We start from the raw sequence: 23845 nt of genomic DNA on the forward strand, positions 1-23845 counted from the left end.
GTATCTGGATGTGGGGATTAAATGTGCAGCCCTTTGAGTTCAGTCCCCACCTGTCACAATTCCTTAAAATAAGCCCTGGTATAAGAAGATCAGGCAAGAGGTTGGTGTGTGTGTGTGTGTGTGGGTGTGTGACTGAACCAGGGAGTGATTGCAATATCAGCCACTTCTGGAAATACTGGTTGTTGACCGAAGGAGGTCCCAGTAACCGCTCACAGCCTCACTGTGTGCATATTGATTCTCATAACAACCGTCAAACATGAGGCTAAGTGCACCGACTGAGAGCTGTGCAAACACTGAGGGAGGGGATTGATTTTAATATTGATGATCAAAAAAAANGCGCAGCCAATCGTGGGCTCTGACGTTTTCGGATCTCTGCAACTTTTATCACAAGTTCCCACAGCGAAGGCGATCCCCTTTCCCGGATTACTGGGTGTTGGGGGAGGGTCAGGGACAGGTGTCTGTGTAGGTGAGGAGGAGAAGAGAGAGAGAGAGAGAGAGAGAAGTTTCTCAATCACTGACTTCTGAGACTTTCTCCATCGCTGTGAGGACCTATTTGAAGCCCCTCCAGGTGAGCAAACTTGCACTTTAAATCCCACTCTTTCAGTAACATCTAATGTAACTGTAAACACTGCACCTGTTGCTCACTCTGTAGCAGAGTATCTCAAATCTCCTTTGGTGGTGGACAGGTGAGTGGGAGAAAGCAGAGCCCCCACCACCCCACTGAGATGAATAGGTTGTTGTGGGGGGTATTGTATTTCAGTATCATTGGGGGAAGTTGTTAACAGTTTTGAACCATATACCCTTTTAAAGTTTTATTGGATTTTAAAGAGTTCTGACTGCCTCCATCCTTCCCCACTGTATGTGTCGTGGGCTTTGGGGAGAAATCTGATTCCCTCAACCTGTTTGGTTGACATGGGCTCTGGCTCTGGCTGGGACTTGTTTTTAATCCATGTGTAAGTGAATAAATCCCAAACCCACAAGTCATTTCATCCGGACGTGGAGTAGAAGTGGGATTTGGTATCTGCAGAGCTACTTTTGATTGAAATTGCCCCAATCGGAGTCTGTGTTTTTTTTCTCTCTCTCTCCCTGTGGTTCAGGAATGAATGAGTTTGTGGCCAAGTTTCTGTGTTGGAAATGATGGGGAACCTGTTTGTGTGGTTAAGGAAGAAGCAAATCATTGCAGTAAAAGGTGAACCTAACCACAGCCTCTCCTGCAGCCTCTCCTGTTCAGATTACCTGAATCACAGCAAAGTGCTGAAATGAAGACTGACTTAACTTTGTTCACAAGTCGCTTTGTGAGTCCCTGTCCTTTAAACATGTGGATTAGCAAAGTGAATTGGAGACTCTGAGCTGATCCCCAGATTGTCTCTCCAATGATGCAAACTTGATTTGGGGCTAAAAGATAATCAGGTGCCTGGTCCTGAGTCACAAGGACCACATTGTGTGCAAAGAGCTTTGGAGAGTCTCTCGATCGCCCCTTAAAGCTTCCTGGTCGATGGATGGAGTGCAGGTTTCATGGAATTTTCTGGAATGCTGTAGAACTGCAAGTTTGATCCAGTTTTAAGTAGTTGAATCCACTTGGATCTTTGCTCACTTTATTCTTTGAATCAAAAGCCCAGGGTTGGGTCCATGGTAACATAACTCCAAGTCTCTCTCTTCCACTTTAGAAACCTAGTGTGTATGTTTTTTTTAAGTGTCTTAAACTCTGTGACCTCACTGTTTGTGTACAGTTAGTAGTAAATGGCTGTTTCAGCACCCTGGGCTAGGGAGGGGGAACCAAACAGCTTGGATTCCTTACTCCTGATCTCCTGCTGCACTGATGCATAAAGTTGCAACCTGGCAAAGTTTTCTTCAAAATAATATCTGGCTGGCAAAATGGCATCTAATGTTTTTCCTGTCTTGTAAATTTTCTGCTCAGTGTGTCTGATTTGATGTGACCTTGTTGTGTGCTCCATTTGGCTTCAAGTCCCACTGTGTGTGTGTGTGTGTGTAGAGCAGTACATGGTGACATGGCACCCTTTGTTTTCAGGGAGTTTGTGACTGTTTGTGGGAAATTGCTGTGTGCAAATTGACTCCGGCATTCGCTCACAAAGTACACCCATACCGTGCCTTCAGCTCCCCTCTCGACTCTCTTCCTCCTCCTCGCTTCCTCCCTTCCCTCCCCTCACCCTGACCATTTCCCCCCTCCTCTCTCCCTCCCTTCCCTCCCCTCACCCTGACCATTTCCCCCTGCTCGGGTCATGACCCAACTGTGCAGCGCCTTGGGACGTCCTCCTGACGTGAAAGGTGCTCTATAAATGGAATCTTGTTGTTGTTGTTGTTGTTGTTTACAGTATATCCTGTAAGGTGCGTTAAGATGTCTTGATGAGGTGGTAAAGCACTATATCAAATGCAACGATTTTATGAAGAACATGACTGGTGGTTGATTGTGTTTGTGTTCTGAAGGCTTCAAAGGCAATTCATTAAAATGTTTTTTTTTACCTTGTCCAGCCTACAACCCAAATTTACATAGTGCCTCTCATGTTGGGAGGATGTTCCAAGGTGCTGAACTTTGCAGGATTTGTACCTGAGCTGGTGAGGAGGGATGGGGAAGATGGTCGAAAGTAGGTCAAAGAGTGGTCTTGCGGGAGGTAAGCGAAGGGGCGAGTTGCAAGTCCACAGAAAGGGGGCAGATGTGCTGAAAGCCTAACTGCTGATGGTGGTGCATGTGATATGAGCAGCCAGTGCCCACTAAATAGAGGTAGCGGCTGGGTTGGTGTTGAGGGCCAGAGGTAAGGTAGGGCAAGACTGTGGAGGGATTAAATATGAAAGAGAGAGTGTGTGTATGTGTGTGTGTTCTGATGTAGGACATGAATCCACAACCTTCTGTCTGAAAGGAGAGTGCTATCTACTGAGCCAGACTGACGCCTAACTAGCAGGTGAAGCAAGAATGATGCATCAAATTCCAGTGTTGTATTCCTGAAACTTCTTGAATTTCTATCTTCATTGCAGTATTGATAGATTTCCCTGATTAGTAAGGGGAAGCTACTTTTTTGATTGAGCTCCTCCACTACTCGTGATGACTTTCTTGACAAAGAGAACGATCCTGATAATATTTCCCTGGATAATGTTGAATCTGGGATCATGGATCCAAAAATTGGACACAACATTATCAAGTCCATGGGGGAAAAAATAGCCAGTGATCCTGCTTCCCTGCGATGAAGTTTCCATTGCTTCATACACAGTGTGCAAGTAATGACATTAGCAATGCACACAGAGCAATCTGCTTGAAATGGCAATAGCTATACCATGTGTACAGTGTGGACTTAACTGAACCTGAGATTTAATTAACTGGAACATGTTCAAATGTGGCTGTGCTGACACTTGATTCATTGTCCTATCAGGTGTAAACTGATGCACTACCCTGCATTGTGTCTTTACGAACCACAAAAGGTTCTAACCTTTTTATGTTAAGATTTGACAATGTCAGTCAGCGAAGTGATGAAAATGTTTCTTTAATAAACTGGGTCAGAAGATTGTGGGTTTGGGAATAGACTAGATTATGTGGAGTCCTGTAGCTCAGTGGTTAGAGCACTCGCTTTGCAAGTGAGAGACCTGAGTTCAATTCCAGGCAGGTCAGGGCGAAACCTTGGGCAAGTTTCCTTACTCCACACACCTAATAATAATCCCTCCAAAAACCAAAAACAATAATAAATTGGTCATTTTCAATCTACGACTGTTTGTGGGACTGCTGCGTTCGCCCACAAATATAGAGTCAACTCACTTTACAGTATGTTCTGTGAAGTGCTTTGGGACGTCCTCCCGACGTGAAAAGCGCTATATCAAATGCAAGGATTATTATTATTATCTTCTAGTCTGAATCTCAAGTGCAGTACCAGGGAAAACATTGTATTGTCAAAGGTGCCATTCTTTGGATGAGACATTTAAAGGGTATAATCCATCTCCCTGAGCTTCGGCTGAGCATATCCAGATTTCATGAAAATATTTCAACAAGTTTACGAGAAGGTAGGATTTAAGGTGGGATTTAATAACAAATGGAGATGGAAGAAGTTCCAGGTTAGGGATGTGGAATCTGAAAGATTGGCTACTGGTGGTGCCGTGGAGAGGGAGGGGATGAGCAACAAGCCTGAGTTAACCGAGCAGGGGAGTGAGTTTGGAGATGAGAGATGAGGAGGTGCTCGGTCATTGAGGGATTTATATGTGAGAATGAAGACTTTGAAATTGATTTGCTGGAATCCAGTTGAGCCAGTTGAGGAATGGAGTGAGGTATTTGGAGTTGGTGTGGTGAGTATGTAGATGGCGGAGTTTGGAACTAGTAAGTGTTTGGATGGTGTAGCTGGGAGAAGTGGTAAGTAGTGTGTTTTAAATGATTGTAAAGTGCTTGACATTATTCTAGTCCTTTTGGTTTGTTTGTTTGTCTCAACGTGTGTGTGTGTGTGTGAAGCAGGCGTGTTTATTGATGTGATATGGTACACAGCTTTTATACATATGCCAAACTTCATGAACTCTCTGCTCCCATTGTTCCCACTTGGCAGCTCTCACGTTGCAGTATCTCTGTGGGTTTAAAATAATGACTTGAGTAGTCTCGTGAGTTTTTAACTGTCCTGTCCTACCACTTTACTTATCTTCTTTGAAGCATTCTTTGCAAACTTGTCACCATTTGTCCTACATTCTGAGAGACTGGTTGCTTAAACGCAAAATACATTTTCTGCATGATATTGGTATTTGACACCTGTATCTGTGACACTGCTGTTTTTAAAACGTACCCGTTTTTTTGAGGGTCGGTGAATAGTTCGTTTGGGAATTTTTTTTAAAAAAGTAAGACAACTACCTTAGTGTCTGCTTAAAATCTGTGATGCATTAAATGTCATTCTACCTATACCATTTTTGTATCTTCCAACAACCTGGATCAAAATAATCAATTCCTCTTAAATTTCGTCTTAATATCGTGCATTTACCTGGTTTGTTTTGTACCATTTCCAGTTTACCTACCACTGTGATGGGAAAACAAATGCATGGAATGTAAAGCCTCCAACCCTCTCCTGTCTGACAATTTCCTTGTATAATTAACAATAACAACAACAAGATTACATTTGAATAGCGCCTTTCATGTCGGGAAGACGTCCCAAGGCGCTGGACAGAGTACAGAATTTCAGACCCGAGCTGGGGTAAGGGAGGGGAAAGGGGGTGGCCGATGGCATGGTTGAAGAGGAGGGTCTTGAGGCGGGACTTGAAGGAGGCTAAGGAGGGGGTGAGGTGGAGTGACTGGGGGAGGGATTTCCAGAGGTTGGGGGCAGAATGGCTGAAGGCTCTCCTGCCAATGGTGGGGCAGGTGGGTTGGGGGATGTGGAGCAGGCCAGAGCCGGCTGAGCGGAGGGAGCGAGCGGATTGATAGGAGATTAGGAGGTCGCAGAGGTAGGGTGGGGTGAGGCCATGGAGGGCTTTGTATGTGAGGACCAGCATCTTGAACTGGATCCTCTGAAGGATAGGGAGCCAGTGGAGTCGGATGAGAATGGGGGAGATGGGATCATGGAGTTTGGTGCGGGAGAGGACACGGGCTGCAGTGTTCTGGATTATCTGCAGCCTGTGGAGGGAGGAGTTGGGAAGGCCGACAAGCAGGGCATTTGTGTAGTCGAGCCTGGAGGTGATGAAGGCATGAACAAAAGTTTCAGTGGCCTGAGGGATGAGGTAGTGGCGGAGTCGAGCGATGTTACGGAGGTGAGGGAAGGCAGAGCGGGTCATGGCTTGAATGTGGAGGAGAAAAGGCAGTTGAGGGTCGAACAAGACACCGAGGTCCCTGACTGGCTGGTGAGTTGTAGTGTGCAGCCATGGAGGTTGATGCTGCCAGAGCCTGAGATGCTGAGGCGCTGGTGCGAACCAATCAGGAGGGCCTCAGTCTTGTTCACATTCAACTGTAGCAAATTTGCCCTCATCCAGGACTTGATGTCCAACTTAATTACCTAATTAAGTTAAAGAGGAGCAGTTTAGTGACTTCTGCAGGAATCTGCACTATTTCTCCTGCCCTTCAAATATCCCTGTACTGTTACAGCAACTTGCACTTGCTTACTTCAGATTGGACACACTCACTTATAATAATAATAACAACAAAATGACATTCATATCAGGCCTTTCGGTGTGACTGTAGTGATCAGCTAAAAAAGGTTGTAGTTTCATGAGATTTGAGGTTAGTTTCTCACTGCCCCATTCTTCAAAAATGAAGCATTAAAATGGAAGGTGATGGTTCAATTTAGCAAAATTCACATTTGACAGTGTGTCAGCCTGGCTCAATGTTAGCACTCTTGCCTCTGAGTCAGAAGGTTGTAGGTTCAAGCCCCATGCCAGGGCTTAGAATCATATTGTCTAAACTGACACTCCAATACAGTGCTGGGTGTGTGTTACATTGTTGGAGATGCCGTCCTTCGAATGAGACTTTAAACCAAGGTCCCATCTGCTCGTTCAGGTGGACATGAAAGATCCCATGGTACTATTTGAAATAAAATGGAGCTTCTCCCGGTGTCCTGGCCAATAATCTCCAAATAAAATTGGTCACTCACTTCATGGCTGTTTGTGGGACATTGTGTGCAAACTGGCTGGCATGTTTTTACAGTATAACCTGTGAAGTGCTTTGAGTCGATGTGAAAAGGCCCTATGTCAAATGCAAGAATTATTATTAAAATTGAGGGACAATATTTAAGGACAGCTGAATGCAAATGATCAAAATAATCCTGTTCTTGAGAATAACCCAGTACTCCACTGCTAGAGGTACAAGGTGAAACAGGACTATAAGAGCACTAAGTTGTTTCTGGAGATCTCAGTGCTTTGATATCAAATCTACTTATCAATCTTTCAGAAACTTGTGTGTCAAAAGTAATCTGCAGCTTTCTGACTTTCTTTGTGATGTTCTTTGAATGTCAGGAGAACATGAATACCTGGGGACAGAATGTTGCTTACGTCTTATAGACTGCAATTTAGAGAGAATATTGCGATAATATTGTTGCTCAATACCGTACTTAAAACGTCAAGAGCAGGTGTTCAACTTGTAATGCTCATATAATGAGTAACTCCTAGCTTTAAATGATATGCACATTACAGTAATCAACTTGAGCAATAACGAACTGCCTCGTGTTTCATCTGATATGCTCCAGGTTACAGCAAGCCGAGTTTTATGTCAATTTATCGTTTTTGCATTTTAACAACAACTTGCATTTATGTAGCGCCCTTTGCGCCGGAGAGTGTCTCAGAGCGCTAAGAAACTTCACCAAAGATTCCTGGACGTTGAAATGCATTTTCTTAATTTATTCTGCTTTCTCTGCATTTTCTTCAACTGATCGCAAGGAAATTATTCTCTCAATCCTGCTCCACATATTTTCAAAAGATCATGCAGTTACGAAGAACAGAAATGTTTTTGCTGGCATAATGATAGTCTGGGATGGCAGAAAGCACATTGAGATGACTTTCCTTGTCAGTATTACTGAGCTGTACCATTTCCAGTAGGCTATGGTTAACTATAATCAATATACTGCTCATTTACACTATTTTACTAAAACTCCAAATGTTGTAGGGAAAGCTAACTGGGCTGTTTGAAGTTGACAGTTGCACACTTGTGAAGAAATGAATGTTGTAAAAATGCAGTAATCTTCTGTATCCTAATAAAATGATTTCTTGTGTTGCTATACTGGCTAATACAACAAGGCATTTATGAAGTGAGCATTACAAATTGTACTCGTTTTCCCTTTGATGTGGCCAAAAAATGGTGTCCATTGCCAGCATCTCATTTGTGTGCAGTTCTTCTTGTCTCTAGCCCCAATCTAGAGTTTGTATTGTATTAAAATAGTTGTTCCTGTGAATAATTACTTCATTTTGACTTCTGGGAGGCTGTGTAAAGTGGCTTTGATTGTCTTATCTGTTACGAGATGGCTCGAAGTGAAAATGTTCAAGTACAAGCGGATTTGTGCCAGACATTTTTGTAGTATTGTGTATCTGCTTGTGGTACTGTAATGACTGATCTGATGTGGATTGGTTAATGCAGTAACTGAAAAGAATGACCTTTTTAATAGCACAAGAACGTGTGTTGAATAATAGCTGGAGGCGCTCTGTTTATGATCTTAATCTTTGATGTTGACGGAAGATGCATGTCAGGACTTGATGGCTTGCTGCTGAGTAATTGTGCAAACTAATAATGCATCCACGTAAAGTTGGTGAGGGTAAGAGATAGGTACATATTTGTGTAGGATCCTAACTTGCTGCAGTACAGAATATAGACATGGCTTTTTCCAGACAAACAGTATTTGAACAGTGGTAATATGGAGAGTTGCAGGCTTGATAAGTGGTGGTGGGGGGGGGGTGAGGGGGGAAGATGCATTATATAAATCTGTGCAATTTGCCCCCTGTGGTAATAAAATGAAAAGCATGCAGGAATATGGAATAGTTTGACTTTGGGATGTAAGTTTCAGGATTTTCATCAAAAGGGATGAGAACCACATGACATCTCCATACAAAACCAGCTTATTGCATACTGAGTTGGTTCACTTTTTCTCACTCTCTGAATCAGCTTTCAGGTACATTTTCTCATTCTGACACTTGGAACTTTGAAACAGAACTAATTTAATGGTGTTTTATTTCCTAAAATCAAATTAATCAGACTTCCCAGCAAGTATGAGTTGCGCTGAATGGCCCATTTCAGTGTCGTCTCATTCCATGCAATTCTATGTTACAAACCATTCTGTTTATTCTCGTATTGAACCCTCAGTGAACACCAGACATACACATTGCTTTGTGGTCGAATCCTGGTGTATCATGATTTGGAATAGTCAATCATGTCCCTTTTATGCACTGTCATCCAAATTATTTTTAAATACTTTGTTAATAGTGAAGGCTGTTTCTTTTAAAAAGTCTTTTTTGCTGGTATTCAGGAATTCTATTCCACAGAATAAATTACTCCTCGGCCACTTGTTTTTGTTACAAGTAACAAGAAAGGTCAACTGAAACCACAAGAAATCTAGGTGGGACGTAAACTGGTGACCAGTATGTTAATTCAACCCTGTCATTTGCAGTTGTGGAGTTGGCAGCTCTTCAGTTAGCAAGTTGAACTGTTCTGAGAAGGAAGATTTAATGATAAATAATTATTCTGCTACAAGTGGTACATTAATACCAGAAGACGTGGAATCAATCCTCATCCACACACTGGACCCGAGTAGTGATTTAGTAACTATGGTGATTAAAATCTGATTAATTTGATACCGCTGAGTTCTTGTACCTGGTTAAGTGCCAGCAGTTTCAATATTCCCAGTGTTTTTCTGCAACTGGTAGATTCCGTACTCGAAAACACACTGCTTACTATTGTAGTAAGCACACTTGTTTTTAACAGAACTTTTGTCTGAGATAATAATAATCATTGCATTTGATATGGCACCTTATGTCGTTGCGATGTCTCATACTGCTTTGCAGGATGTATTGTAAAATGGTTTTGACTGTATATTGTGAGCAGAACATAGCAGCCAGTTATTAGTGTAAAAGCAACATGGATCCTTAGTTTGCTTATTTTTCAAACAAGCTGAGTTGTCATTGATCTTGCATCATGGGTGTGTCCTCTGCAAATCTGCCTGAAAAAATGTACTGAATTACTTTACTATAGGAAATGGTGTTATCAGTACATAATGCGTCACAGTGTGCACAATCAAACGCTACCCTTCAGTTGCATGTAGGTTACACACTAGATTGTATCTATTAGTTAGTTTTCTATTTTATTAAAATTTTGATTTTCATATTGTAATTCTGCAATTGGAAACACTAAGTTCCACAATTTCCTGATTATATCAAATATTCTATTTCCCCCGACACCCCCCCTCCTCTGCTCCTTATATTGAGCTTAATTGGCTACTGGAACAGTTTTTAGCCATTCTATGCTCTAACCACTGAGCTACAGGACTCGCAATTGCTCATAGAAGAGAAATATTGTGGTTAGGACTACTAAGTGAATCTTAAAGTATAAAATAGCCAATTAAATAATATTTCAAACACGTTATCTGTTTTTAATACAGTGAATGTCTGATGTAAAGTGTAAAAGGCAGTGAAAATAAGGAAATGACACAAAATTAAAAGCACATTACTGGTTGGATTATTTTTCAAAATAATATTTGTTCATAGATTTTTATTTTACATTGATCAGTGTCAATGATCATTGATATAAACTCAACAGAGCAGGTATGCAGTAATAGGCACTGTAATAGCTCATTTACAATACAAGAACTCTGTTATTTTTAATCAAAACTTCAAAATTTTTGGCACAAATACATGGAACCCATTCCAGACAAATGGCAAGTTTCAGTTATGTCTGCCATGTAGATTGAGAGATGTTGTTTCTTCTACAGTAGATTGATAATTGTACCAGTCGGGTGAGGAAACGTTATTTTGTACATTGGGGTGTTGGATACTCTTAAGCAAAGTGATGGGTTTCAAAGCCAAACTATTGAGAGTTCGATATATGTACAGAAATTTCCCTTTTGCTAAAACAGTGTGTACTCTCTTGGGGTTGCGATCTGCTCACACAATTATGGAAATTATTAAGAAATTATTAGGTATTGGAAAGGGCAGGGCACAAGGCAATTTAAATTGATGGAATTGGTCATTTTGAATTCAAGGAGAGATTACAGAAGAAATACAAAGATTATTGTAAGTTGGAAAGGTTAATATTGCAGAAGAGAATACTCAAGCGCTCCGGGACATTACCCGTGTGAAGGATGCTATATAAATGCAAGTTGTTGTTGAGATCTTATTCCGGTAGTCATAATCCTTTAGAATGTGTTACCGTTTGTATAAATCTGATGTTGAGAAGTACTGAAGTACTGAAAATTGCACATTAATATTTATGAATATTGGAGACAGTTATAACTAATTATAATTTATCAGAATATTTATCTTATCTACCAGTGTATATTTGCCTCCTGGGAGTTCCATATAATAACTTAGTAACCTTGACAGAGCTTGAATTGCACAATTTTATTTTGAACCACATTGTTCATGTCGGTTTCTGGTTATGAAATCATGGGTGGTATCAAACATGAAAATTATATGAATATTACCTCTGAATCACCACTTGGACCACCCATGATCATTAATGCTGATAGGTAATCTCAAATGAGTGAACTTTGCTCACACTCTTTCTTCTACAGCCTCTCCTCCCCCCAAAAATGTGGGTGTGAAATATAGGAACATAATGAGGTTATTCAATCCACCAAACCTGTTGCACTGGTTATTACTAAGACAAATATTATTCCTTGCATTTATTATAGTGCCTTTCACGTCTGAATGATGTCTTGAGTACTTCACAGGATTTACTGTGATGTAGATGAGCAATTTTATCTGCCATATTATTTACCAGGACATCCTGACTTTATTAAACCTTTTAATCACAATGACCTGCCCTTTCACTATATCATATTTACATTACATATCAGGTGGAGAAATGCAAAGTGATGCATTTTGGGAGCAAGAATGAGGAGAGGAATATAAAAAATGATAGTATAATTTTAAAGGGGGTGACGGAACAGAGAAACCTGTGGGTTCATATAAGTAAATGTCTGAAGGTGGCAGGACAGGTAGATAAAGCTGTTAAGAAAGCATCTAAGGTACTAGGCTTTATAAATAGGGGCATAGAATACAAAAGTCAGGAAGTTATGATAAACTTTTATAAAACAGGAATGAGGGACTTCAGTTATCAGGAAAGGCAAGACAAGCTAGGATTATTCTCCTTGGAGCAGAGAAGGTTAAGAGAAGACTTAATAGACTTAATTATGAGGGGATTCAATACGGTGAACAAGGAGAAACTATTTCCACTGGCGGGTGGGTCGGTAACCCGAGGACACCGATTTAAAATAGTTGTTAAAAGAAACAGAAGGGAGGTGAGGAAAAATGTTTTCACACGGCGAGTTGTTTGGATCTGGAATGCATTGCCTGAAAGGGTGGTGGAAGCCGATTCAATAACAACTTAAACGAAAAGTAGATATTTATTTGGGGGGGACAAGTTTGCAGTGCGAGAGAGTGGGGGAGTGGGATTGGTTTGGATAGGTCTTTTCAAAAAGCTGCACAGACACGATGGGCCAAATGGGCTCCTTCTGTGGGAACACTCAGCAGGTCAGACAGCATCTAAGGAGAAAGGAAAGTGAGTTTTGGGTCCGTGACCCTTCGTCAGAACTGGGGCATGTTGGAAGGGAGAGGCTTTTAAGGGGTAACAGAGAGGGGGAAGGCAGGGCAAGAAAGACAAAGGAGAAAATGGGGTAGAGGACAGGGGTATTAATGATGCAAAACAAAGAGAGGGATTGCAACAAAACAGGGGAATAGAGGTGTTAGTAATGCAAAACGGGGGGAGGGGTAATTGCAACAAAATAGGCAGACCAGAGAGAGAAGGTGTGTCTGGGACCCAGATGATGTAGTAATGGTCACAGAAGAGGGGGAGAGGGAAGGTGAGCTGTTATGGTCTGAAATTGTTGAAATCAATATTGAGTTCAAAGGGCTGTAAGGTCCCTGGCAAATAAATGAGGTGCTGCTCCTTGAGCTTGCGCTGTGGCTCATTGGAACAGCGTAGGAGATCATGGATGGAGAGGTTAGAATGCTAGTGGGAGGGAGAGTTGAAATGGCAAGAAACTGGAAGCTTGTCTTCAGTTGGGCTGAACGGAGGTGTTCGGCAAATCGGTCGTCCAATTTGCTTTTCGTCTCCCCAATGTAGAGGAGACCACATCGTGAGCAGCAAATGCAGTAAATTACATTGGTGATAGTACATGTAAATCATTGTCTCACTTGAAATCTGTGTTTGGAACCCTGGACAGTGATATGGGAGGAGGTGAAAGGGCAGGTATTGCATCTCCTGTGCTGGCACGAGAAGGTGCCGGGGGGAGGAGAGCAATTGGTGGTGATGGAGGAATGAACCAGAGAGTCATGGAGGGAACGGTCCCTTCAGAGTGCTGAGGGGAGGGAAAGATATGCTTAGTGGTTGGATTACGCTGGACGTGCCGGAAATGGCGGAGAATTATTTGTTGCATGTTGAGGCTGATGGGGTGGAAGGTGAAGACTAGGACGACCCTATCACGGTTCTGGGAAGAGGGGGAAGGGGTGAGGGCAGAGTTGCGGGAAATAGGGCAGACACGGTCATGGGCAGCTACAACTTTCTGGGGCAGAGCATTCCATATCTTTAGGGGTATATTTATTGAGTTTGATATGTATTGAGTTTGGTATGCATAAGTTCATCCTAAAGAATAGATCATTTTATTTACCGAAAGTTTTGTTTGATAATGAGACTTGTTGTGATGATCATACAATGCTAGTTTTGTGTTCCAATCCCACCAGCCTCCTTTTCAATACTTACTGGTGTCGGCATTTGAAGAACCTGTTTGACAGGAATGTTCAGTAACTATTGAGATAAAGGTGCATTTCTGTTCCCATTTGTATCTTATTTCAAATTATACAGGCTTATACTTGGTTTCCTTGGGGGGGTGGGGGGTGCGTTGTTTCCTTGGAGCTGATCTGCCTCCAGCTGATTGTTGGAATTGAGTCAATCCCCTTTGGCGATCTCGGTCGTCCAGTTTCTGTGGGGTGGATCTACAGCCCCCCAGGGCACTGCTGATAATTAACCAGCCAGCCTGGTTCATCAGCAGGACACTGAGGGTAGTGACTCACCCTGCTTTTATTAACCCTGTAGGAACAAAAACCTAATTATGTGGGTGAACCTAGCTGGACAAGCAGTGGGAAGCTTGACAAATAATGCTTGCAATGGCAAGCAACGTGGTTTAGCTTCTTTAAACTCCAGTAATACCTCATTGCATGCGCTGGAGTGCCCAAACCTTAGCTCTTGTCTGCCTATGCGTAATACTCTCTTGAATGCGGTTAAGTAGGGAGTGTACCTCCAGAGAGAATGTGCATTCCATTCTTGACATGAGGAAATTTCAAATGTAAGTAGCATATGTGGGAACATTGTCTAGTTTGGTTACTCTTAAGCATGGTTATGGGCTTCCGCATGTGTTGGACACTCAGCTGACCAAAAAGCTGCAATGGTTCGGATCCATAAACTTATAAATGCAAAAAAGCTGTCTTACAGTCATTGGGTTGCTACTGATGTCACTTCCTTTGCAAAATAACAGCAGTGATGTTTCCTGCTCGTAGTGTACACCTGAGCATGAAGTTTGTATACACAATAAGTGATTTTCATTGGCGAGTTGACAAGCTGGAGAGCAAGCATGTTTTAATTTGGGAATTGGCTGGTTAGTGCCAAAATCCTGCCGTCACCTTTTCAGTATAGAATATTAAATAATATGTGTGCCCAGGCTAAACCAGGGTGGTATTGCCCACAATGTATTGCCCACAATGTGATCTGGTCTCTTGACTGTAATTGTGGAATGATGGGTCATGGAAACAGGCATTTTGGCCCAAATAGTCCAACTAATTGAATGCCTCCCTTCCTCGTCTCCCGCGCCCCCCCAACCCCCCTTCCCCTCCCCCCCCTCCCTGAACATCTTGTAAACTGAGTTTATAATCTGGAGTAATTTGCAAACTGGACTGAACATTTTGAATCTGTTGTATAATTCTCATTCGTACGATTGTGATCTTGCAGCAGATCAAATGAAAGTGTTCTGTTTATGAAAATAAAATATTTATAGGATCTTTCAGTTTGGGGTTTAAATCTGAGGTGAAGGAGAGAATTTACAATCTATTATAAGCAATGGAAATATCAGAATAAACTAAACTGTCCGCATGGTGACTTAGATAACTTGAATTTAAGGATTCTGAAAAATAAAATGGAGTTTGTAACTGTTGGGTGTTAACCTGGCTCAATTGGTAGCAACAGTTTAACACTCTTACCTTTGAGTCTGAAGGTTGTGGGCGGAAGCCCCATGTCAGTACTTGGAGCTCATAGTCTATGATGCATTGCACTTCAGTGCAATGTTGGGAAGCATTGCACTGTCAGAAGATGTCCTACCCATTCAGGGGGATGTTAAAGATCCAATAACAATATTTGGAAAGAGAAGGTTGTTTGTTCTGTTGCCCTGGCCAACAATTCTTTCCCCACACATGACCACCTCACTTCATGGTGAAAAGCTGATATAAGCAGTGCATTTGAGAGACTAACATCAAAAGGACTGATAGAGAATATCTTCATTGTGTATGATATTAAAATGTACGACTAATCATTATTTGCGCTAAATGAAAAGTGATGTTCGAAAAAGACATTGTTACTGATCGAAAGAAGCATCGAATATTTCTTTGTTTTCAGATTGAAGATTTGTGTTTTTTTATTGCTGTAATCATTGTAACATTTGAATTTATTTTGCAGCATTGAAACCTTGGATAAACATTGCACATCTCTGAAAATGTCTTTCAAAGATCTGACATCTAGAGCAGTACGGTTTTATGATGAATGGCTCAAAGATGCTGGTAGGTTTCTGGATGAGAGCTAACTTTCTTCAGTTGAACGTCAACAAGACTGAGGCCCTCCGGATTGGCTCCCGTTAACGCCTTCACACTGACAGCATCACCATCCAAGGATGCACACTCCACCTTACTAAGCCAGTTCGGAATCTTGACATCTTGTTTGACCCACAACCATCCTTTCTACCCCACATCTGTGCCATGACCTTCCCCCACCTCCGCAACATTGTCCGGCTCCACGATTGTCTCACACTGCAGGCCACCAAACCTCTTATCCACACATTCATAACATCGAAGCTCAACTATTCAAACTCCCCAACTCCTCCCTCCATAGGCTGCAGATCATCCAGAACTCTGCAGCACGTGTCCTCTCCCGCACCAGGCTTCATCACCCACATCCTCTCCCACCTCCACTGGCTTCCCTTCACACAGAGGATACAGTTCAGGATTCTGGTCCTCACCTTCAAAGCCCTCCATGGCCTTGCTCCCCCCCACCTCTGCGACCTCCTAACCCCCTAACAACCTCCCCGCTCCCTCCACTCAGCGAGCTCCGGTCTACTTCACGTCCACTGCCTCACCCGCTCCATCATTGGCAAGCGGGCCTTCAGCCACTCTGCCCCCCCACCTCTGGAACTCCATTCCGCAGTCCCTCCGCCTCGCCCCCTCCCTCCTTCCCCTCCCCCTGACCTCCACCCTCCCCAATCCTGACCCCCAGCTTGGGTCGGAAACATTGACTGTCCAGCACCTTGGGACGTCCTCCCGACATGAAAGGTGCTATACAATGTAATTTTGTTTTTTGGGGGAGAGATGGTTACATTTTATGGGTACTTTTGCCTTGAACTGATTATTTGCATATAATTGGTGCCCATTTACAATAAGGTGCTTGTGTCCATAAAACCAAGCTCTGCATTGTATTGAGGTGTGACTACTGTTGACTTCGGTATAGGAAGTTAATGTCTTTTCCTGCAAGCTGTGAAGCCAGCCAATGAGTCCACTGGTACTGCCAGCTTTCTGGTATGTATGTGCGTGGATAACCGGGTCAACTGAATGTTGTTGTCCTTGACTAACTTTTTATTAGTTTCAAATTCCACTTAGGGTTGAAAGTAATCTGACTGGTAGATTATTGATCTGATCTGGTAATTGGCACGCTATTGATACAATGTGATATATATAATGCCCTTATTGTTAGCACTGAACCTACTCTCCCCAGCTCCCTATTCAAAAGATCCAGCTCATTCAGAACTCTGCTGCTTGCATACTGACGCGGACCAAACTCCGAACCCACATCTCCACTGGCCGAACGGATCAACTTCAAGATCCTCACACTTGAGTTCAAATCCATTCACTCTCTGGCACCTCCCTACTTCTCCGATCTCCTCACTCCCCAATCCACCATCCAGCAGCTCCGCTTGAATGGCACTGACCTCCTGTTTGTCCCTCGCACCCTCTACCTCACCATCGGAGGTCACGCTTTCAGCCACTATGCCCCAAAATTCTGGAACACTCTCCCTTAATCCCTCTGCCTTGCCCCTTCGCTCCCCTTTTTCAAGTCCCGCCTAAAAATCTTCCTCTTCGACCGTGCTTACGGCCACCTCTACCACTTCTCCCTCCACTCCTGGCTCAGAGTCAGGCTCCACCACTGTTAAGTGCTCTGAGATGCTGTCCTGCGTGGAGGGCGCTATATAAGTGCATGTTGTTGGTATCTCCTGGAATAATGTATTTGGTACAATAATTATATGCAACTCTTGGGTGGTGTCACGAAGAACAATGTTCAAACAAAACTGTACAATGCTTTTCTCTCCTGGAGGTCATGATTTGAGCTATGGGCCAACGAGTCCTGAAAGCTGTCTAACGCTAAGTAACCATTCTTTATGTGTGACAGAGGATTAATGTCAGAGCAATGTTTGACCATCTTTGGTGTTTTCCTGATAGACATTTACACAAACAAACTTTGTGCCAGTGGTTACTGGATAAGGATCAGTATTTTATTGTTCATTACTACCTTTCTGCTTCCCTAAAATTTTTAACTGGCATTTTCACTGTGGTTATCTATTCTACACAACCAAGATGCCCAACTTGAACCTTTCTAGTCTGTGTAATTCTGTACTACACCAAGGGCTTTGGGACATTCTTATACAAGTGTAAATTGTACCATGCAGTGCCTTTCCACACCCAGCTTTTAGAGACCTTGGTTTTGATATCATGTGAGTTTTAATGTGGCAGAGTTCAAATTATAAACTCAAATTGAAATGGGCTCTGCATGAAAATTTATTATTATTAATAAACAATAATAATAAAACTTGCAGTTGATTTAGAGCCTTTTACCTCATGAGACTGAGGAGTTTTAGCAATATGTGTTTGTAGGTGTATGATATTCTTGTCTGATGGGCTCTTTCATTTTCTCCTAGACCCCAGAGTTGAAGATTGGCCATTAATGTCTTCTCCACTCCCTCAAACTATTATCATTGGAGCCTATATCTATTTTGTAACTTCTTTTGGGCCAAAGTTTATGGAAAACAGGAAGCCATTTAACTTGAAGCAGATCATGATTGTGTACAACTTTTCCTTGGTGCTGTTTTCAATATACATGTGCTATGAAGTAAGTATTTTACAAAGGTTTACAAAGAACATATAGCACGGAAACAGGCCACTCAGCCCAACCAGTCTGTGTCAGTGTTTATATTCCAAATAAGTCTTCACCCACTCCTTACTCCCACCCTTACCCTCCAGGAGTCCTGTAGCTCAGTGGTTAGAGCACTCACCTTGCAAGCGAGAGACCTGGGTTCAATTCCAGGCATGGCGAAACCTTGGGCAAGTTTCCTTACTCCACACGCCTAATAATAATCCCTCCAAAACAAAACAATAATAAATTGGTCATTTTCAGTCCATGTCTGTTTGTGGGACACTGCTGTGCGTAATTGGCTGCTGCGTTTTCACCCACAAATATACAGTCAATTCGCTCTGCAGCATACTCTGTGAAGCACTTTGAGACATCGAGAAGACGTGAAAAGCGCTAAATCAAATGCAAGGATTATTATTATTCTGCTCTCCCTCATGTGAAGGTCTAGCTTCCTTTTGAATGCATCTGTACTATCTGATTCAACCACCACTTCAGGCAGTGAGTTCCACAATTTTACTAGCCTCTGTGTGAAGTAGTTCCTCCTAAATTCTCTTTAGATCCCCTAGTCGCTATCTTATATTTGTGTCCCCTGGTAACAGGCTCCCCAACTAGTGGAAACAGACTATTTATGTGAACATTATTGCATTCTTTTATAATTTCTATTGGGTCCCCCTTAAATGTCTCTTCAGTGAAAAAAAAGGACTACTTTGTGACTTGTGGCATTGTAGCATTACATCTACTGTACTATCCCTCACCTCATTTAAATCTACCTCCTTGACCAAGTATTCAGTCCACTTTCCCCTCCCTCCCCCACCCCCTTACGGTTCCCAACCCCAGCTTGAGTTTCGAACCAGGATTGTTTTGTGCCTTGGGACATCCTCCTGATGTGAAAGGTGCTATATAATGTATTGGACTTTTTCCCCAAAGACACAACAAAAACCCTTATAAATGTAGCATTAGGTACGTGACTAAGTGAATATGCCAAAGCTGTAAGTTGGATGAACTGAAATTGGACAGTTTAAACTGGCTCTTCAAGGTTGGAATTGGCACTGGTGAGTGAAATGATCCATACCGCATCTTTTCAAATAGTGCCATGAGATCTTTAACGTTCATCTGAACAGGAAGATAGGACTTCAGTGTCTCATCTGAAAGAGGACTTCTAATAGTGTACCCTCCCCTAGCACTGCACTGGCGTGTCAGCATAGTGAGCTCAAAATCCAGACCTGGACTGTGAATCCACAATCTTCTGATTCAGCGGCGAGAGTGACTAACTTGATTAGGTTGACAACATGTTGCACATCGACTGATGTTTTTGGGGAGGGCAGAGTGATGAAAAGAGATGCACTTCTCAATTAGTGGCACTCACACCTGGTGGTCAAACGTTCATGGGTTGAAACTCCACATCCAAGCTAGAGCTCATAATTTGGACTGACACTCCAGTGTAGTGATGGGAGGAGTGTTGTATTGCTCGATCCAGGACGTAGTGAATCATTTACAATTTACAGACAACATTAGAATTTCAGTCTTGTGTAGTTTGCTGGTGTCTGTCAAACTGCATGAGGAGGCTAAATTGGTCTGTCCTTTCCAGGGTTAGGGAGGGGAAAAAACAGTTGGGGTTCTAGCTCCTCATCACTCTACACCGCTACTGGTGAGTGGCAGTCTGGGTTTTCAGTTCCGTCTAGAGGACAATTAGCGCCCACTAGAACTGTACCATAGCAAGAGGAGGCCAGACCTGAGGCAGATGGGAATATACCAGGAGGGAGAGCATTTTTTTGTGTGGGGGGAAAAAATGGTAAATACACCAAATTTTAATAAAAACTTGCATCCAGCCATTTCTAAATCCATGATTGAACATTGAACTTGTGGGATACTATCACCATTCAACCATTGTGGATGCTGGAGCAGCCAATTACCTCCAAGAAAATCATTGTAGGATTTTTTTATTAGAAAAAATCTTTTGAATAGAATCGTTTAAATGTGTTTTTGTTTAATGTCATTTTGAAAAATGCCAAACAATGTTGGGAATCTGTTGGTTGTTTTGCTTTGGCTAAAATCCAAACGAAAGGCTCCACTGTTCCCTGCTGGCTGGTGGACAATTTGCGTTTGCGAACAAGCATTGAGTAAAATAAAATCTCAACTAGATGATGGCATTTATATTAACTCGTGACCAGAACTGGCTTGTAAAATTTTGTCACTCCATCTGTTTAACTAGATAGCTTAAAAAAAAGTTCTAAGTACGTTGAATAAAGTCACCTGATAAGTTAAGTGGATAGGAATTTATTTTGTGCTAGTGAATCTCTGCATGCGATGATATTCCTGCCGTAGAATCCAGTGATTTGTGATTCTCCTCTAATTGCTTGGTGACCCAAGTGGACTGAAAAGTGCTCTTTACAAGCACCGCAGCCAACTTAAAGCAGCTATAAGTCACTGCGGTACAAAAGAATCTTGTTCCACCTGTGAAACGTGCCCAAGTATGTTAAACTTGGCAACCAGTCTGGAATTTCAAGCTCTCCTCAGACTGGCATAACCTGAATTAATGAGCTCATATAATGTTGCTATCACTTTGAGTGGGCTCAATTCCTTTATTGGTTAAATTTCTTTTCGAACTAAGGATCTTAGTTGGGCCACCATTTTGATTTGCTGTTGGTGAGAATATCTGTGTTGCTCAGCTACGGAGGGCTCCAAATACTTTTTCCTTTAAATATCAACAATGGTGCTTTGCCACCCAAACTCAAGTGAACATACATGCTTCATATGCAAGTGTGTCAGCCCGGCTCAGTGGTAGCACTCTCACCTCTGAGTTGGAATGTTATGGGTTCAAATCCCATGTTGGGACTTGGAATCATAGTCTAAGCTGGCACTCTAATGCAATACTGGGGATTTGCTGCATTTTTGGAAGTGACATCCTTCAGACGAGACATTAATCTGAGATTCCATCTGCCGGTTCAAGTGGACTTTAAAGATCCCATGGCACTATTCAAAAAGAGAAGGGAATTTTTACCTGTGTCCTGGCCAACAAATCCCCCCAAATAAAATTAGTCATTCACTCCATGGTTATTTGTGGGACATTGCTGTGTGCAAATTGGCTACTGTGTTCGCCCACAAAATAGTCATTCCACTTTACAGCATAATAATAATAATCCTTGCATTTGATATAGTGCTTTTCATTTCTAGATGTCTCAATGCGCTTCACAGAATATACTGTAATATGAATTGACTGTATATTTGTGGGTGAAATGCGGCAGCCAAATTGCACGCAGCAATGTCCCACAAACAGTTGTGGATTGAAGTGACCAATTTATTATTGTTTTTTTATATCCTGCGAAGTGTTTTAAGACCTGGTGTGTAGTTTAGCAAGTGTATTTTACACACCTTATTGACATGTACTTGCTCTTGAAATCTGCAGTTTCTCATGTCTGGATGGGCCACAGGATACTCGTTCCACTGTGACATTGTGGATTATTCCAGTTCTCCACAAGCCCTCAGGGTATGTAAATATTTAACTGTTTTTATTGCAGTTATACACTTTTTTACACTTTACAAGACTAGTTGCTTTTGGCGATAAACTCTTACTGCAAAGTGGCTAGTTTTCTGGTTCCAAATCTACTAAGACCCAACTTGGAGTCATTCTCCCATTGTCTCCGCACACAGAATCTGATTCCACAATGAAACGTTGCTGAGTTGGAGTGCGTGGACATCTTGAAGTCATTATGATGACCTCGAGAGCAAGTATGAACATTAAAAAAAGCACAAACCATTAGAATGCTTGTTTTGTCATCTGCACTTACCAAATAAAAATAGCAGAAGTATGCGTGTGTTAGGAGGGTGGAGGGGAGGGAGGAAGATTTTTTGGGGTGTGCCTCCAGCCTAGGCTAGTTATTTAGGCAGCAGACCTTATTGGTCTATGATAGTTGGGTAGCAGAGTTCACCAGTTTACTGAACTTCATCAAAATATTTGTCCAATGATGTCAATACATACACAGAATGTTTTTGCCGCAAGCAATCTCTGGAGACGATGGTAAAAATGCTCAAAAACTGTCATGCTACAATTGAAGTTCCCGCAGCTTCAATATTGTTGTAGCATGAGTAATGGGAGGGAGAAGCCCTATGGTGATCAGACACATTCGATAACACATGGATATGTGCAATTCACACTGGTCCCAATGATATCTTGAAGGGTGTAACCGCTCATTCCAATGTTTTTTTNCTGGGAAAGCTCCGTACAGGCCAATTGCAGCAAAATATCTCATTGGAACAGAACTCCTGGCACTAGGGTTTTTTTTGCCTACAGAGACATTGCTGCCATTGGAGATAATGGCTGAAGGAGCTTCATTTGGTGGTTCAGCAACCTCAGTTCTGTTGCTGGTGTAATTGCAATGTTGATCTGTTGATTTATGATTGATTTGCCACTGTGGTTTTCTTTGTTCCTGTTAGAAATCCCATGAAGAGAAGTCTCTCATATATATTAAGACTATTAGAATGCAAATAGAATTTTTAAAATTAAGTTTCATCTTCAACAAGGGTTTCAAGTTCCACTCACTTTTGTGGGGAGGAAGAATTTGCAGATTATTGCCACTATGTACACAATCTGATTCTCCATTGCTGTTAAAACTTGGACTTTTAGTGATTTCCTTTGGAAAAAGGTTTGTGCTTTCTTGTACTGATGTATATTTTTGGCCCTTAGATGGCATGGACCTGCTGGCTTTTTTACATGTCAAAGTTCATCGAATTGTTGGACACTGTAAGTATAAATAAAGAGAAAAGGAAGATGTTTTTTGGGTGAGAAGGCGGGAGCCTTCAGAATTCTGTTTGACCTGTTACAGTTTGCTGTGGACGTTGATTGAAATCTTCAATAACTTGATTTATAAAAGTCAAAATTAAAACACATTAGGACAGTTTTAAACTTCTCTATATAAGTGGTCAACAGACAATTTTTTTTATCAGTAGAATTTCCAAGTAACTTGCAAAATGCTCTTTACTTAACAAAATAATTAAAAGTGCAACGCAATTTATGTTTATATAGCACCTTGCACATTGTGAAATGGCTGGGAAACCAAGGGAAAGTGGTGTTAACTACTGACTAAAGTAACCACTGGCTAAGGTAATTACTGATAGCAATGAATTGAGTTTTGACAAAAGTCCCATTGATCTTTCTCTGTTAGGTCCTGCCAACTACCAGCATTTTAAATTCCAACTTTTTTTTTCCTTTTTTAAAAAAAAACTCAAAACTAAATGTTCTCTCCATCTTTTTCACAGATCTTCTTTGTGCTTCGAAAAAAGAACAGCCAAGTGACATTCCTTCACGTATATCACCATTCTATCATGCCTTTCACATGGTGGTTTGGTGTCAAATTTGCTCCAGGTAGATTACTGGGCTTAATGTGAGAAAATGGGTGGGGAAGTTGCTAAACGTAGAAGTGAAATGCTTAGAAGTGAAAACTTGTTAACTGCCAAATAACCCATGCTACATTTACCACTATTTCCTGGGGACAAACTGCGGTAAGGAAATAGTTTGTGTGCTATAGTAATTGAACTTTTGCAGTAACTAGCTTTCAGCCATTGGGTGGTGCAAGCATGTTTTGTGGGATATAGTACTTTAGTTACAAAATGCACAAAAGTGCCCTCTAGTGGCACAGGAACCAAATACAATTGAAAGAAATCTACTGCGTTAGTCAACATTCTGCTTTTATTTCAGTAACACAACAGACTTGTTAAACATTTCGAAACATAGCAACTTCCCCTTTCCCTTATAATTGTGACATTTGATAAGGTGCTATATCAAATGCAAGGATTATTATACACTGCAAC

At 41.8% G+C, this 23845-nt stretch overlaps 1 protein-coding gene across 1 annotated transcript in view; it reads left to right on the plus strand.

Annotated features, from left to right (window-relative positions):
• The first annotated feature begins 263 nt into the window (after positions 1–263).
• elovl7a (ELOVL fatty acid elongase 7a) overlaps positions 264–23845 on the plus strand; it is a 29667-nt gene continuing 6085 nt past the window's right edge. Inside the window, exons 1-6 of the mRNA XM_007892153.2 lie at positions 264–568; positions 15323–15423; positions 17826–18016; positions 21444–21524; positions 22722–22778; positions 23294–23399. Of these exons, the coding sequence (XP_007890344.1) occupies positions 15360–15423; positions 17826–18016; positions 21444–21524; positions 22722–22778; positions 23294–23399 (499 nt within the window). The 5' untranslated portion in view covers positions 264–568; positions 15323–15359. The remainder of the gene's footprint in view (positions 569–15322; positions 15424–17825; positions 18017–21443; positions 21525–22721; positions 22779–23293; positions 23400–23845) is intronic.

Source organism: Callorhinchus milii, unplaced genomic scaffold, assembly GCF_018977255.1.
Source record: "Callorhinchus milii isolate IMCB2004 unplaced genomic scaffold, IMCB_Cmil_1.0 Scaffold1, whole genome shotgun sequence".
NCBI classification, from domain to species: domain Eukaryota; kingdom Metazoa; phylum Chordata; class Chondrichthyes; order Chimaeriformes; family Callorhinchidae; genus Callorhinchus; species Callorhinchus milii.